This window comes from Chiloscyllium plagiosum, unplaced genomic scaffold, assembly GCF_037043375.1.
Source record: "Chiloscyllium plagiosum isolate Xiang-an unplaced genomic scaffold, Cpla_swu_hap1 HiC_scaffold_9, whole genome shotgun sequence".
In the NCBI taxonomy this organism is placed as follows: Eukaryota; Metazoa; Chordata; class Chondrichthyes; order Orectolobiformes; family Hemiscylliidae; genus Chiloscyllium; species Chiloscyllium plagiosum.
Window position 1 is genome coordinate 3,166,004 of NW_028270147.1, and position 15,949 is coordinate 3,181,952.

At 46.9% G+C, this 15,949-nt stretch overlaps 1 protein-coding gene across 5 annotated transcripts in view; it reads right to left on the reverse strand.

The window, feature by feature from the left end:
- Window positions 1–528: 528 nt before the first annotated feature.
- The window catches only part of slc44a5b (solute carrier family 44 member 5b), a 290,000-nt gene continuing 274,579 nt past the window's right edge, over window positions 529–15,949 (reverse strand). For 3 of the 5 annotated variants that reach the window (XM_043698569.2, XM_043698568.2, XM_043698571.2), the window contains 2 exons: window positions 9,919–10,003; window positions 529–2,824 (listed from right to left, as the gene is read on the reverse strand). In XM_043698569.2, coding sequence (XP_043554504.1) covers window positions 2,706–2,824; window positions 9,919–10,003 — 204 coding nt within the window. In that variant the 3' untranslated portion in view covers window positions 529–2,705. Of the gene's footprint in view, window positions 7,246–9,918; window positions 10,004–15,949 lie in introns of all 5 variants that reach the window. The other 2 variants (XM_043698570.2, XM_043698572.2) reach the window with 2 other exon arrangements.

Genomic DNA, 15,949 nt, shown 5'->3' on the forward strand with positions numbered 1-15,949 from the left:
AGATTTTAAAGCTTCAAATTTCCATGCAAATGATTGGTTCGGTATGTAATAACTGTACAAATAAACCGACCTGTTAATGATCTATGTATATATAAAACATTGGTAAGATTTGCAAGTTAGGAGAACTGAGGCATTAAGACCTGAATTTAATCCCTAGTAATGAAGACTGGCTCTATCAGTACATTAGTGCTTTGTGTAAAGATGGCTGTGGAATGAACAGTGAGACAGATCCCTTTCCAGACATAGTCCTGACCTGTTGAATGTATGGAATAGGTATTAATCAGGTGGCTCTTTGCTCTCTCCCTTCTCCACCGACTCGGGTGCACCCAAAGCAAACGCCTCCTTGATTCATGTGAACAGGTAATCGCCAGTGATCACAGTGCATTAAACTCTCTGAACCAATGGTGCCCAGCACTTGTGAGGAGGGACAACAAGAATGGACCAACATCAGAAACCCCACCTCTTCCCCCATGCACACTGAATACACCCATTCACCCAACCCACCACACACACCACCTCCCCCCCCCCCCCCCCCCCCCCGACTCACAACCTTTCTGCCCTGTCTCCCTAATCATTGAGTTTCACTCCCTCTTTCTTCCATTTAATAGGGGAGTGAGGGGTGGTGTTGGCAGAGGGGCCTGTTCCAATAACACACAGTCTTGCACTCATCCCCAGCTCTCACTCTCCCAGAGACACAACCCTAAGAGACTGTCTACCACGTGGACACCAACCGTTAATGGACCATCTCACCAGAAACCACAAAGGGCTGCAGGCCATTTTCCTGGGAATCTCATGGCTAGGGCCTTTAAGGAACAGAGTCGGGATCCACTGATATATTTTTGAAGAAAATAAAATTGCAAGAAAGAATATTTTCTTGTTTGAACTTCTGCCCTCTGGAAGATAACTGAGGCCAGTTATCATCTCAAAACTGAGCTGGATAGTTGTGTTTCGGGTAAAGGGAATGAAGGATTACGTCATCAGGCTGGGCCAATGGAGTTGCAATGTAGATCTACCCTGAGCTGGACCGAGTGGTGAAACAGGCTCCAGGACCTGGCCAATCTGATGTTTCACTCCACAGAAAGTTGGCTCCATTGTGCCAGTTTGGTTTGCTGTGACGTTTCTGTACAGATTGAGCAAGGTTAACTTTGAGAAGCAAGTGAGGACTGCAGATGCTGAGATGCATCAATCCAAAGTCTCCTGTTTCGCCTGAACTCGCTGTAAATCTCCAGTTTGTAAGATGCCCATGTAATATTTCTTGGGAAAATGTAAAATAATGGAAGGAATATATAAATGGACCTATAGATAACATTCTTTGAGTTTAACAGATTACAGATTGACGTTTTGCAGATTACAGGGGATTAAAGTTTTCACTATTAGAGTGGGAATGGACTGGATATTGTGATCATTCCCCAGGGAGTAGGGGACTCCTAGGATGTGGTTCTGTCTGGTGGCTACATCACCTTTGAGAGAGAGAGAGAGAGAGAGAGAGAGAGAGAGAGAGAGAGAGAGAGAGAGAGAGCTGGATTGGTTCCTGACTGGAGCAGGAGTCATTTCATTTGGTCTTTATATATAACCCCTGATCCCTGGGCTCTCTCCTCAGAAAGCTGAAGAAGAGATTTCCTCGTATTTTTATTCCTGGTCCCAGCACCTTCTCTGGTATTTCTGCCTCTGAAGTTTGATGATGAAGGAAGGGTCCTGTCAATGATGCTGTGACTGTACAGATAGTAATGCAATACCATCCTGAGGGTATTAGTCCATAATCTCAGAAAGATAGTGAGATAACACCTGCTGTTTTACAAGTCTGAGGAATGAGAAGTTCCCAGAACATTGGTAGATAGGAAGGACGGAGAAACATCATTACAGTGAGACCATATCATTATCATAGGATAAATGGGAAGAATTTAAAAGGGAAGGTTTGTCAGCAATTCAGGAAGTGCTGGTGGTATATGTCTTTGCTACTGAGAGGTGAGGTCAGATACCTACTTCATACTGAGTGTATATTTTGAAATTGAGTGGATCTTCCACAAGTGAGCAGTTTCCTTTCAACATTGTCACCAATTCCACAAACTTCAAAATCAAGGCTCCTCCACCAATGGGTACTTTCCCCCTTCGGCTGGCTGTGATGTGGGGATAAAGCTATTGAGAAGTTTAATCTCCCCTCTGCAATATATTCTGTTGGTGTTTTTATGTTCAAATCCTATCCGCAAGACTTTAAGGCAAATATTAGTTAACACACACACACTAACAAGGTCATGAGTAAAAATCATACAGGAAGCATTGAATTTTTAAGTGAATTAACTGACACCACGACGGTGTGTAGATATGATGAAACACTGATGCCACGTATGGAGGTTATGTCAGGGATAGGGGCGTAAGCTCGAGACTGGAGCCAGTCCCCTCAGGGAGTACTACCTTCTGTACTCAAACTGATCAACCCTTCTGATTCACACCCAGGATCACTGACTACAACCAGACTCCTCAGAAGAAGAGATTGAAGGTGCTTAGAGGTTTTTATTTTAACCTTCCTTTAAACCTTTCCAAACACAGGAACTTGGTTCTAAGTTACTTGGATATATCAAAGGTTGGACAATGCGCCAGTGAAGTTGCTTGAGGGGCTTACTATGTTAAAGGTTCTATATAAATGCTTGTTGTTGTTGGTGTAGCCTTATTTCTGACGGATGGGAAGTTGAGTCCCTGTGGCGAGTTCAATGTTTGCGCCGCTCATCCTCAGGCCTCACGTTCCTCACGTTCAGAATCTTCATCAATGTTTTACTCATGAAATACGGCCTGGCAGCTGATCCATCATTCCTCTCTAAATCTTCCACTACGGAGAGGAATTACAGGCAGTGATTACAGGCATCTCAGTACCATGTACACATCAATCCAGACGGTGCCAGGTACTATATGATCTCATCACGATCCATTGCAATCTCCATGGAAACTCATCTCCCTGTCATGCGATGGGCCAGTTTAACACAGGTTGGAAATACCATGGAGGGGTGGTGGGGGGCAGCAGAGTCCAGAACAAGGGGCAGAACCTTCACCTGGGAGCCAGGCCATTTGGAGGGGGGGAGGGGTGTGTATGTCAGGAAACACCTCCCCACACGGGGACGGCTATGGAGATATGACAACATTCCTCCCCCACCCTCTAACAATCTGTTGAGGCTGGGAATCCATAGGCTCTTTCCAGCGGAGATTGAGAGTGTTGCTAGTGTGGGGACTCTTGTGGCACAGTGGTATTGTCCCTTCCTCTGAACCAAGAGGCCCAGGCTCATGTCCCACCTGCTCCAGAGGAGAATGTATAATGACATCTCTGACCAGGTGTGTTGGGAAGTGTGGAGGGATGGGCTACTGCAAAGCAAGGCAACGCTGTACAGATGTAATTCAACCAAGAGCCAGCTGAATGGCCTCTTGCTGTTCTGAGATTCTTATCTTTGGCTAACTTCGATCCCGTGACATAAAGTTGGGAATGTATTCCTTTCTAGGTTCCTGTTCTACTGACCACCTCTGCCTTGCTTCATTTGTGCAGTCAGGACAGTGTTGTTTTGCCCTGTGTCAGATACAGTGGAAATTTCAAGAGTCGTCCCATTAGTCCTGCACCCACAACTAGGTAAACATTTTTCCTTTCCCTGTATCCCCCCGGGTCCCCATGTGAAAGTTCTGATGGAATCTGCTCCCACCGCCCTTTCAGGCAGCACCTTCCAGATCTCAACAACTCACTGTAAAACAATCCTCTTCACCTCCCCCTCTGGGGCTTTTCTCCGATTCCCTTCAATCTGTCTCCTTCTGTTCCCTCACCCTCCTGCCCCTGGAAACACAATTTCCTGATTTAATTGATCAAAGCCTCAGTCAAACCTTAGCCTCCTTGGCTCAAAAGTGAGCTTCCCAGGTTCGTTCATTTGAAAAATCAAGTATAACTCATTGTCTCGATAGGAATCATTCTCAGCAATGAACAACTGGACAGTGCAACATAGAGTTTAGATATAAATATAAGCAGCACCATAATCACTGCATTCATACCTCATGTACAAATGCTTTCAGGATTAGCAAATTAACATTTTTTTATGCTTTTTCTTTTCTAATATATTTATTAAAATTGTATCCATCCTAAATAGTAAAAAAAATTACACAAGAGTGTAGCCCTGCACTTTATGTATAAAGGCAAATATATTACAGGTTCATTATTACTGCCTGACCTCCTCCTCATCACACCCAGTGGATAAACTCACTTTCAGTGGTGGGTCTTACTGACTTTTCATCCCCTGCCCCTCAGCTGCAGTATCAACCACATGCCACTTTGCCAACTCCCTCCCAGCTCCTCCCTGTGCTACCTCTCTCCTTCATGGTCCAGATCGGGGGGGTGAATACAGACTGACATTACCCGTGGCTCCAAAGGACACAAATACAATACTCCTCTTGTCTCTTTACTTTCCCTCACTCAGACACTGTGGACCCTCTAAAGGTTAACTGTCTCCCCCTCCTCCCATTAGGAAAGTGCGACGGGGAGAGGAGTTTCAAACTGACACTGCAGCATCTGCTCCACATCCAATTAACCACCGTCTAAGGGAAAGGCAGGACAGACTCGAGGGCCTGAATGGCCTCCTCCTGTGTTCCCCTGATGGTCACATTGACATTTAATGGGGTAGATGTTTGAAGGGAGATGGTTGGCAGTGAGAATGGGCAGTTAATCCAGAGACCTGGATGAAGGGCAAGGGTTCAAATCCACCTCGGCTACCGGTGGAGCTTAACTTCAGCTGATTAAATCTCAAGGTAAATGATTAAATCTCAAGGTAAATGCTCCTCTTTATGACCATGAAATTATCATGGATTGTTGTCAAAACCCATCTGGGTTCACCTCCTGTCCTTTAGGGAAGGAGATCTGCCAACCTTACCTGGTCTGGCCGACACATGACTCCAGACCCACAGCGATGTGACTGACTCTGAACTGCCCTGTGAAACAGTGCCGAGTGAACCACTCAGTGTGAGGCCAGTGAGGGATGGGGAACAGATCCCTGGCATTGTAAGAGATGCCCACATCTCCTGTCAGAGAAATAAAGCCCACCCTCTCCCTCAGGGATGGGACAGGCCTGATGTACCCGGTCAATAAAAAGCTAAGGGTTTGTGTTAACATTCAGCAGAAATGTGCAGGATCATGTCAGGGTTGTAGAGGGAACACGGAGTGGGCAGTCACTGAGCTTTGCCGGTGTGTAACCTCCACAGCTCGGACCAAGAGCAGGAAAGTAGCACTAGCATGATGGATCAAATGGCCTGCACATTGTCAGAATGAGATTCCCTGGTTCCAACTCTTCCTTTTCTGGGTCGGATTGCCTGAGTTTCGATGTTGGGGACATCAATCTCACCAATCACAGGGTCTTTACAACATAAACCATATTTACCCCAGCCCCTGGGCCAACCCAGGCCAGGGATTTCAATGGGAAACCTTTAGTGAGATAGTCAGGACTTCCCAATCCTGGGGACTGACAGCAAACCGATGTGAACCATCCAGAAAGATGCAGTGAACCGGAATTCACACCACAAATTGCTGCTTACCTCGGCACAGTTAGGAAGACCCTGTGTTGGGGTCACTCACTGGGATCACCCTGGTAATTCATGGCCCACGTTCAGGCGAGTTAGCCACAACACAGGGGTCAGCGTCTGAGGGGTGTAACCAGGTTGTAGCTGGGCCATGTTCATAAGGAAACTCCCACATTCTCCTCTATGTGACCAGCAAGTTGAGGATTTAACTCAAGGTCGACCTCTTTTGAGAGTCATATGACCCCCTGGGCTGTAAGCAGCCCCGAGGTCTGGAACCATTGACTGTTCTGTAACAGGGTTATACGGCTTTATGGTCCTCACGAGGCAGTTTAACCCAGATTCAGTGAGGCAAGGCCTCACCCTGTGGACTGCCTGTGGAAGGCTCAAGACCCAGTGAAACAGCCTCCCTTCCCCTCCTCTACCTTCTCCACAGGGCCTGGAATAAACTCTTATTGCATATTAGTGTCTTTTGACTTCATGTACAGTTAGAATTTCCTGTTGTGTGACAGGAACATGGAAGGATCACTGGTTAAAGTCCAGGATTATGTGGGTCACAGCCCTGGATTATTTATAAGGCCAGATATACAATCACTCGCTTGATAGGACAGGGAATCTCACTGGAAACTGAGACATGTTGCTGCAGTTCAATGTCTTGTGTTCATCACAACAAATACAAGAATTTCAAATGAACAGCAGAGAAAGGGGTCCGATTGGTTGTCAAGCTGATCCTGATTGGCCAAGGTGTTGCCATAGATACTTGAACACATTCCGCATCATTTTCCGCTGGTGTGAAATGTGGCACCACGATGGGACAGCACTTACTGATCAATGTGAAGTGTGCTCACAGTTGCACCAATAACCACATTAGGGTTTAATCCTGCAACATGGCTCTTTGATGCTTGTGAAACTGACACACATTCATCCACACGGACCCCTCCTCCACAAAGGAAAAGAACATGTTCAGGATTTGCACTTCTGTTAAACTATCTGGAGGCTGGGGAAGGCTGGATATTCCCCATTTGCTCTCCACAGAAACACCTCAGCCAATGAGAATCAGTGCATCAACTGCTCAGTGATCTTTTCTGCAATATGACTTGCAATGCTTTGACCTTTGCCATTCTGGTATTTGTTCTGGAGAATGCAAGACAAAATGTTTCGACAACATGCTCCAGTTTTCAGTAATATTCAAGGCCAAATATATTCCCCACCAAAAAGTTACAACACTCCCATGTGGTAATTGACCGCGATTTGCACTGAAGTCTGTCAGAAAGCCAGTGGCTGCTGGTCAGCTCTCTGCCTGCCTTTCAGTAAAACATTCCAGGACACAGAATGCACGACACATACGTGTCATTGAGTGTGGTGGCAAAATGCTGTTATTGTCTTAAAATAAAAGTTATTTCTTTTTAAAAACTAGAACTCTACTCGGGGAGTTAAATAGTTACCAGCTCCCGAAACCCGTCTGCTGCGAACTGAAGAAAGGTTTTACATGAGTTGGCTCTTTCTGACAGAGGCTGGGCGCCTGATTACATCATCTATATATTAATCAAAAGACAGCGAGGCAGGGGGTTGAGTACAGCACAAAGCTGGCACTAGCAAACTATCCATTTGCCTTGCGCGGGCTCCACTCGTGACGTCCCAGGATCCTGTGCAGTTCAGGCGACATGAAGTAAGGTTTCTCAGCTGATCCATCATTACGCTCCAAATCTTCACCTGTGTGAGTTAGTGACACGCCAAAGCAGTGGGGGGGGGAGAGAGAGGGAGGGAGCATAAAATAGAGTGAGAGGGAGAGAAATAAAGAGAGAGAGTGAGAGAGAGGCAGAAAGAGAGAGAGAAAGAGAGAAAGAGGCAGAAGGAGATAGACAGAGGGAGGGAGAGACAAAGAGAGATAGAAAGGCAGAGGGAGAGATAGAGAGATAGAGAGATAGGAAGAAAGAGAGAGATAGGGAAAGAGAGTGGTAGAAAGAGACAGAGGGAGAGACAGAGAGAGAGAAATAGAGAAACACAGACAAAGAGAGAAAGATAGATAGACAAGTAGAGATAGAGAGAAAGGCAGACAGACAGATAGAGAGACAGAGAGAAGAAGAAGGCATAGAAAGAGAGAAAAACAGAGTGTAAAGCAAAATTGATCCAAAGACAGAGAGAGAAAGTGAGAAAATAACGACAATTGAAAGAGAGCAGGAGGAAGGAGGATCGGGAAGGGAGGAGGGAAGCAGGATTGGGAAGGGAGGAGGGGATGGAGGATTGGGAAGGGAGGAGGGAAGGAGGATCGGAATGGGAAGAGGGGATGGAGGATCGGGAAGGGAGGAGGGGAAGGAGGATCGGGAAGGGAAGAGGGGATGGAGGATCGGGAAAGGAGGAGGGGAAGGAGGATTGGAAAGGGAGGAGGGGAAGGAGGATCGGGAAGGGAGGAGGGGAAGGAGGATCGGGAAGGGAGGAGGGAATGGAGGATTGGAAAGGGAGGAGGAGAAGGAGGATCGGGAAGGGAGGAGGGGAAGGAGGATCGGGAAGGGAGGAGGGAAGGAGGATCGGGAAGGGAGGAGGGGGATGGAGGATCGGAATGGGAGGAGGGGAAGGAGGATCGGAATGGGAAGAGGGGATGGAGGATCGGGAAAGGAGGAGAGGAAGGAGGATCGGAATGGGAGGAGGGGAAGGAGGATCGGAATGGGAAGAGGGGATGGAGGATCGGGAAAGGAGGAGGGAAGGAGGATCGGAATGGTAACAAGTTAGAAGGCTTTTGGAGCTTTTAAATAAAATGATAAACAAACATGAAGCAAGCAGCTTGTGAAGCTCAGGAATTAATGTTTTAATTAGCTGCATGTTTAGAGAGCTCCGTCAGTAGCAACAGCAAATGCAGCTTCAGCCAAAATGAACGCCAGGGAACCGTGAGCAAACCTACAGCAGCCTCAGCTCAACCTGCCAGGAAACGCAGAGTAGCATCGGGAAGGTTTCTGAACCTCGATACTCAAACTGCATCGTTGGGTCAGTTCCCTCCAGCCATATCGGTTCCTAACGCCATCAGTCAGCCGGATGACGTCAGCTCTTCCTGCAACTTTAGCAACTTTGGAGCTTCCCTGAACACCCGCAAATCAGCTCAAACTGTACACAATGTCAACAGGAGCAAACTATCCACAACAACTAAACATTGAACAACAAGAGGCAAGGCCAATACGTTAAACGAAAAACCAATGGGCTCATTCCCATAGCAACACAATCCTTGGACATTGGGTAACTCAGGAGTAATCCATCACCTGAACCAGGTGATTGTGGTGAGTAAGGTTAATGTTGTTTCGCTCACTCTCTCAGGTGGAAACGGGGGTCAACGTGGAATTCTCTTCCCCAGAAGGTGTTGGAGGCTGAGCATTGACATTTATTCAAGACAAAGTTAGACAGGGGGTTTTTTTTCAAAGTCGAGGGTGTGGGAGGGTTATGGGGTCAGAAGGAAAGTGGAGCAGCCATGACCCTGTTGAAGGGGAGAGCAGGCTGGATAGGCCGAATCTCCTTCTCCTGCCCCTAAGACTCCTGTTCCTCTGCAGTTCCCATTGAGTAATCCTTCTGAGATAGACCCAGCTGATGAACCACTGCCAGTGCCAGCATGTCTCCCCCTTCTGGAGCTCAGAGACAACTGACAAATCAACGACTCAGTTCCTCAACTCATTTCAGACCCTGACTCTGCAGCTTACCTCTCGGTCTGTGCCTCAGTACTCCAGTAGCCCCTGGGAGACTGACCATGATGAAACAGTTCCCTGCTCCTGGCCAGCTCTTGCTCACTGTGGGGATTGGTGGGCACTTAGTGACATTGTGATTGGAGTACCCCAGCGAATGGGAATAATAAATGCCATGTGCTAACCTCCATGCGGTCTCACATTTGGGCCATAGTCCAATAAAACCCCCTCCAGGAGCCCATGCCTGGATTAGCAAAGGTCTATTCAACAAAGGGGGCATCACATTGGAGGTTAGTGCTATCCTTGTTCCACACATGGAGTATTTTGTGGGACTGCTGCTGCAGAATAATCAGGAGGCGTCCTGTTGCTGTCGACACCCTCTCAAACAACAGCACTGAGGCCAGATCTTCAGCACGGATTGTCGCTGAGTAGAGACATTGAACTCCTCACCTTGACCGTCTGTCAGTCACTGAACAAACCCCCTGTGTCTCAGAGGTCAGACCTAACCCTAAACCCTTCATCAGTGCTCAGAAAGCTTGTGATTTCAAATAAAACTGTTGGACTATGAGCTGGTGTTGTGTGACTTCTGACCTTGCCCACCCCAGTCTGACACTGGCCCCTCCACATTAGAGGAAACCAGCAATCCCCACGTAGCTCAGGCTGAACATCAACAACAACTTCACAGATTATCAAAAGCTTTGAGTTTGGGAAGTCTACTCACAGAAACAGAGGAACAATGTATCCACACACATTGCATAGACGCTGAAAAACCCATGTGCAATTAGATAGGATCCGAATATCACCGTCTGCAAATACAAGAACACGTTATACTCACACACTGACAGACCGATCACTGAAGATCACACACAGCTCAACAATCCCACAGAAATAGCAAATTCATTCCAAAAGTCAGAGAGACGGTTAAAACATCTCCAGAATCTCAGTGACACCAAACCCAGAGCACTGTTCACATGTGTAAAATAAAACGGAGGCAATGGACAACATGAAAAATGAACACACAGCTTCTCAGGCCAAAAAGGTTAGTGACCCTCTGACAGTGTGGCACTCCCTCAGCACTGACCCTCTGACAGTGCGGCACTCCCTCAGCACTAACCCTCTGACAGTGCGGCACTCCCTCAGCACTGACCCTCCGACAGTGCGGCACTCCCTCAGCACTGACCCTCCGACAGTGCGGCACTCCCTCAGCACTGACCCTCCGACAGTGCGGCACTCCCTCAGCACTGACCCTCCGACAGTGCGGCACTCCCTCAGCACTGACCCTCTGACAATGCGGCACTCTCTCAGTACTGACCCTCTGACAGTGTGGCACTCCCTCAGCACTGACCCTCCGACAGTGCGGCACTCACTCAGCACTGACCCTCCGACAGTGCGGCACTCCCTCAGCACTGACCCTCCGACAGTGCGGCACTCCCTCAGCACTGACCCTCCGACAGTGCGGCACTCACTCAGCACTGACCCTCCGACAGTGCGGCACTCCCTCAGCATTGACCCTCCGACAGCGCGGCACTCCCTCAGCATTGACCCTCCAACAGTGCGGCACTCACTCAACACTGACCCTCCGACAGTGCGGCACTCCCTCAGCATTGACCCTCCAACAGCGCAGCACTCCCTCAGCACTAACCCTCTGACAATGCGGCACTCTCTCAGTACTGACCCTCTGACAGTGCGGCACTCCCTCAGCACTAACCCTCTGACAGTGCGGCACTCCCTCAGCACTGACCCTCTGACAGTGCGGCACTCCCTCAGCACTGACCCTCTGACAGTGCGGCACTCCCTCAGCATTGACCCTCCGACAGTGCAGCCCTCCCTCAGCACTGACCTTTCGACAGTGCACCACTACCCCAGCCTGATGGTGCTCTGGTTGTAATGACAGCGGGCTGGCTCCCCAGAAGCCTGGAGTAATGTTTGTGGAAATGTATTTGAGTCCCGCCATGACAAAAGATGAAATTTGAATTCAATTAGAAAGGAAATGAAATTGAAGCCAAGTCTTGTTGTACCCCAGGAGAAAGTGAGGACTGCAGATGCTGGAGATCAGAGCTGAAAATGTGTTGCTGGAAAAGCGCAGCAGGTCAGGCAGCATCCAGGGAATAGGAGAATCGACGTTTCGGGCATAACTGAAGAAGGGCTTATGCCCGAAACGTCGATTCTCCTGTTCCCTGGATGCTGCCTGACCTGCTGCGCTGTTCCAGCAACACATTTTCAGTTGTTGTACCCCAGGCTGGGTCTTATAAAAACCCATCTGGTTCATTAATGTCCTTTAGGGAAGGACATTTGTAATCTCACATTATCTGGGCTACAGGTGACTCCTGACTATACGGTTGGGACTGAATGTTAACTGTCCTCTGAAATGGACCGAGTATGCCACTTAGGTGAAAGGATACTTCGGAACATGCAATATATTCTGTCGCTGTGTGACTCCCACAGCTTATGAACAAATAATAGATGTTGTTAAACATGGGAAAATGAGGTGATGCACTTTGAGAATAGAGGAACTGACTATGATGGAAATGGAGAAAGACTGCAGAAAGCTAAACAACAGAGAGATTTGCAAAAATCACAAAAAGGAACAAGCATCCAATTTCAGTGGGGGATAATAGGGAAGGCAAAAAGAATGTGAGTCTTTACTTCAAAGGGAAAGGCTCATCCCAGACTTGGAGGGACTGTCTTATGAGGAGACATTGAGTATGTTGGGCCTGTATTCACTGGAGTTCAGAAGATTCAGAGACAACCTTATTAAAACATGTAAAGTTTTCAGAGATCAAGCCAAGAGGGGATGGGGAAAGGTGTTTCCGCCTGTGGGAGAATCGAGGACCAGGCAGGATAGCCTCAGAATAAGGAATCAGCCATTTAAGACAGAGAGGAGGAATATATTGTCTCTTTGAAGGTAGTGAATCTGTGGAATTCTTGACCACAGGGAGAGGGGGGGGGCTGTCGAGGCTGGGCCATTACATAGCATCAAGGCTGAGCGAGAGAGAGATGTTTTATCAGGAAGGGAATCAAAAGTTATGGGGAAAAGGCAGGAAAGTGGAGTTGAGGATTGCTGTGTGCAGTTCTGGTCACCACATTACAGAAAGGATGTAATTGCTCTGAACAATGTACTGAAAAAAATCAGATCAGCCATGATGTCATGGACCTGATAGGCCTAATGGCCTAGCCTGCTCTGAGCACTAATGGTTTTACAGAGCCCCATGATGACCTTGACCTTGGGTTCATGCTGTTTGACATGTGGCCCCTCTACACTGTTCTGTACCTGTAACATCTTCCTTACTGTCCTGTTTTGGCACCATCACCTTGATCAATTGTTGTGATCTCTCTCCCTTAGTTTGTACAGGTCTGGATTACTTGTTACTTTGGTTAGATCTTTGGCATGTGACTCTTATACCTGTCATGTTATTCCAGCCATTTTTTTTCCACCTAATTTTTAATTTTTTGCAATTATCTCTCTGCCTCATTTAATCGGATTACAGATCATCCCTCTATTTGGTATTCAGTTGTTGACACTTTACTCACACTGTTTGACAGTTAGTTAAAAATCACCCAACACCAGGTTATAGTCCAACAGGTTTATTTGGAAGCACTAGCTTTCAGAGCGCTGCTCCTTCATCAGGGGGCTGTGGAGGATAAGGTCATGGTCACAGAATTTGTAGCCAAAGGAGTCCAGTGTCATTGAAATGTGATACTGTAAGCAATCGAAGATTAAAACCTGCATCTTTTAGAATTGGATATGCAGGTTTCTGTTCTTTGATATTCTTTGGAACTTCTTGTGTGACACAGAAGTTCTTTCAAATTACATTCTCAAGATAGCTCACATTTTTAGATAATATGTTTGAACTCTCTCTGTGGCCCAATGCTATGTCAGACTGACAAACCCTCTGTATAGTTTTACATATCCCATTATAAAAGATGAAAGTTTTAATCTAAGATTGTTTACTGTATCTCATCTCCCTGACACTGGAGTCCTTTGGCTATAAGTTCTGTGTCTTACAATCTTAAACTCTACAACCACTTGATGAAGGAGCAGCGCTCCGAAAGCTAGTGCTTCCAAATAAACCTGTTGGACTATAACCTGGTGTTGTGTGATTTTTAACTTTGTCCACCCCAGTCCAATACAGGGACCTCCACATCGTGTCTGACACTTGATCACCTGCATAGAGTTATTATTCGAAACTCCATTTGTATAATCTTCTGATCTCTCTGCCCTTGATCTTTCTGATTATAAATTCTATGTCTGTGTGCTTCTCTCTCACTTCACCTGACAAAGGCGCTATGCCCCGAAAGCTTTTGACTTCAAATAAACCTGTTGGATTGTAACTGGTGTCATGTGATTTCTGAATTTGAGCTCACAGCTCATGCCATGCTTGTCCAGAACAGCAGAGGGCAGTGTTCTCCACTGTTTGTAAGTGACTAACGGGTGTTTGCAAGTCAGAATTTCACTCACTAAGTGTGACACTGAGCTCTTCACTTAGTTCTTGTCTGTACATCACGCCTGTAGAACTGCACAAACATCTGCTTCTGTAACATAGAAACTAAGAAAATAGGAGCAGGAGTAGGCCACTCAGCCCTTCGAGCCTGCTGCACTATTCAATATGATCACGGTTGATCATCCAACTCAATCCCTTTCCTACTTTCTCCCTTCTACCCTTTGATCTGTTAAGCCCCAAGAACAATATCTAAATCCTTCATGAAAACATTCACTGTTTTGGTCTCAAAGACTATCTGTGGCAGAGAATTCCATATGGAGGACTTCAACAAAGCATTTGACAAATTTCCGCATGGTAGACTGGTTAGCAAAGTGAGATCACTGGGAATCCAGGGGAAGCTAGTCAGTCGGATACAAAATTGGCTCAAAGGTGGTTGGGATTTGGAGGGTGGTGGTGGAGGGTTGTTTTTCAGACTGAAGGCCTGTGACCAGTGGAGTGCCACAAGGATCGGTGTTGGGTCCACTACCTTTCATCATTTATATAAATGAATTGGATCTGAGCACAAGAGGTACAGTTAGTAAGTTTGCAGATGACACCCAAATTGATGATGTAGTGGACAGCGAAGAGGGTTACTTCAGTTTACATCGGGATCTTGATCAATGGGCTGAGGAGTGGCAGATGGAGGTTCATTTAGATAAATTTGGAGAGGCAAATCAGAACAGGATTTATACACTTAATGGTAACGTCCTGGGGAGTATCGTTGAACAGACAGACCGAGAGGTACAGGTTCATAGTTCCTTGAGTCACAGGTAGATGGGGGGGTGAAGAAGGCAGTTGGTATGCTTGCCTTGAGTATAGGAGTTGGGAGGATTATGTTATGGCTTTACAGGACATGGTGACGCCACATTTGGAATATTGCCTTCACTTCTGGTCGCCCTTCTATAGGAAGGATGTTGTTAAACTTCAGACAGTGCAAAAACGATTTACAAGGATATTGTCAGTTTGGGAGGGTTTGAGCTACAAGGAGAGACTGAATAGGCTGGGGCTGTTTTCCCTGGAGCGTCGGAGGCTGAGGGGTGAACATTAAGGGTGTGGATAGGGTGTGCAGCCAAGGTCTTTTTCCCAAGGTAGGGGAGTCCAAAACTAGAGGGCATAGAGTCAGAGAGTCAGAGAGAAGTACAACATAGAACATAGAACATAGAACAATACAGCACAGAACAGGCCCTTTGACCCACGATGTTGTGCCGAACATTTGTCCTAGCTTAAGCACCCATCCATGTACCTATCCAATTGCAGCTTAAAGGTCACCAATGATTCTGATTCTGCCACTCCCATAGGCAGCGCATTCCATGCCCCCACCACTCTCTGGGTAAAGAACCTACCCCTGACATCCCCCCTATACCTTCCACCCTTCAACTTAAATTTATGTCCCCTTGTAACACTCTGTTGTACCCGGGGAAAAAGTCTCTGACTGTCTACTCTATCTATTCCGCTGATCATCTTATAAACCTCTATCAAGTCACCCCTCATCCTTTGCCGTTCCAATGAGAAAAGGCCTAGCACTCTCAACCTATCCTCGTACGACCTATTCTCCATTCCAGGCAACATCCTGGTAAATCTCCTCTGCACCCTCTCCAAAGCTTCCACATCTTTCCTAAAAACAGAAACAGACCGTTCAGTCCAACTCATCCATGCTGACCAGATATCCCAACCCAATCTAGTCCCATTTGCCAGCACCCGGCCCAAATCCCTCAAAACCTTTCCCATTCATATACCCATCCAGATGCCTTTTAAATGTTGCAATTGTACCAGCCTCCACCACTTCCTCTGGAAGCTCATTCCACACCCCTCTGTGTGAAAAAGTTGTCCCATAGGTCACTTTTATATCTTTCCCCTCTCACCCTAAACCTATGCCCTCTAGTTCTGGACTCCCTGACCCCACAGAAAAGACCTTGTCTATTTACCTTATCCATGCTCCTCATGATTTTATAAACCTCTGTAAGGTCACCCCTTAGCTTCAGACGCTCCAGGGAAAACAGCCCCAGCCTGTTCAGCCTCTCCGGAAAGGTCAAACCTCCAACCCTGGCAACATCCTTGTAAATCTTTTCTGAACCCTTTCAAGTTTCACAACATCAGTATGATAGGAAGGAGACCAAAATTGCATACAATATTCCAACAGTGGCCTAACCAATGTCCTGTACAGCCTCAACATGACCTCCCAACTCCTGTACTCAATACTCTGACCAATTAAGGAAAGCATACCAAATGCCTTCTTCACTATCCTATTTACCTGCGACTCCACTTTCAAGG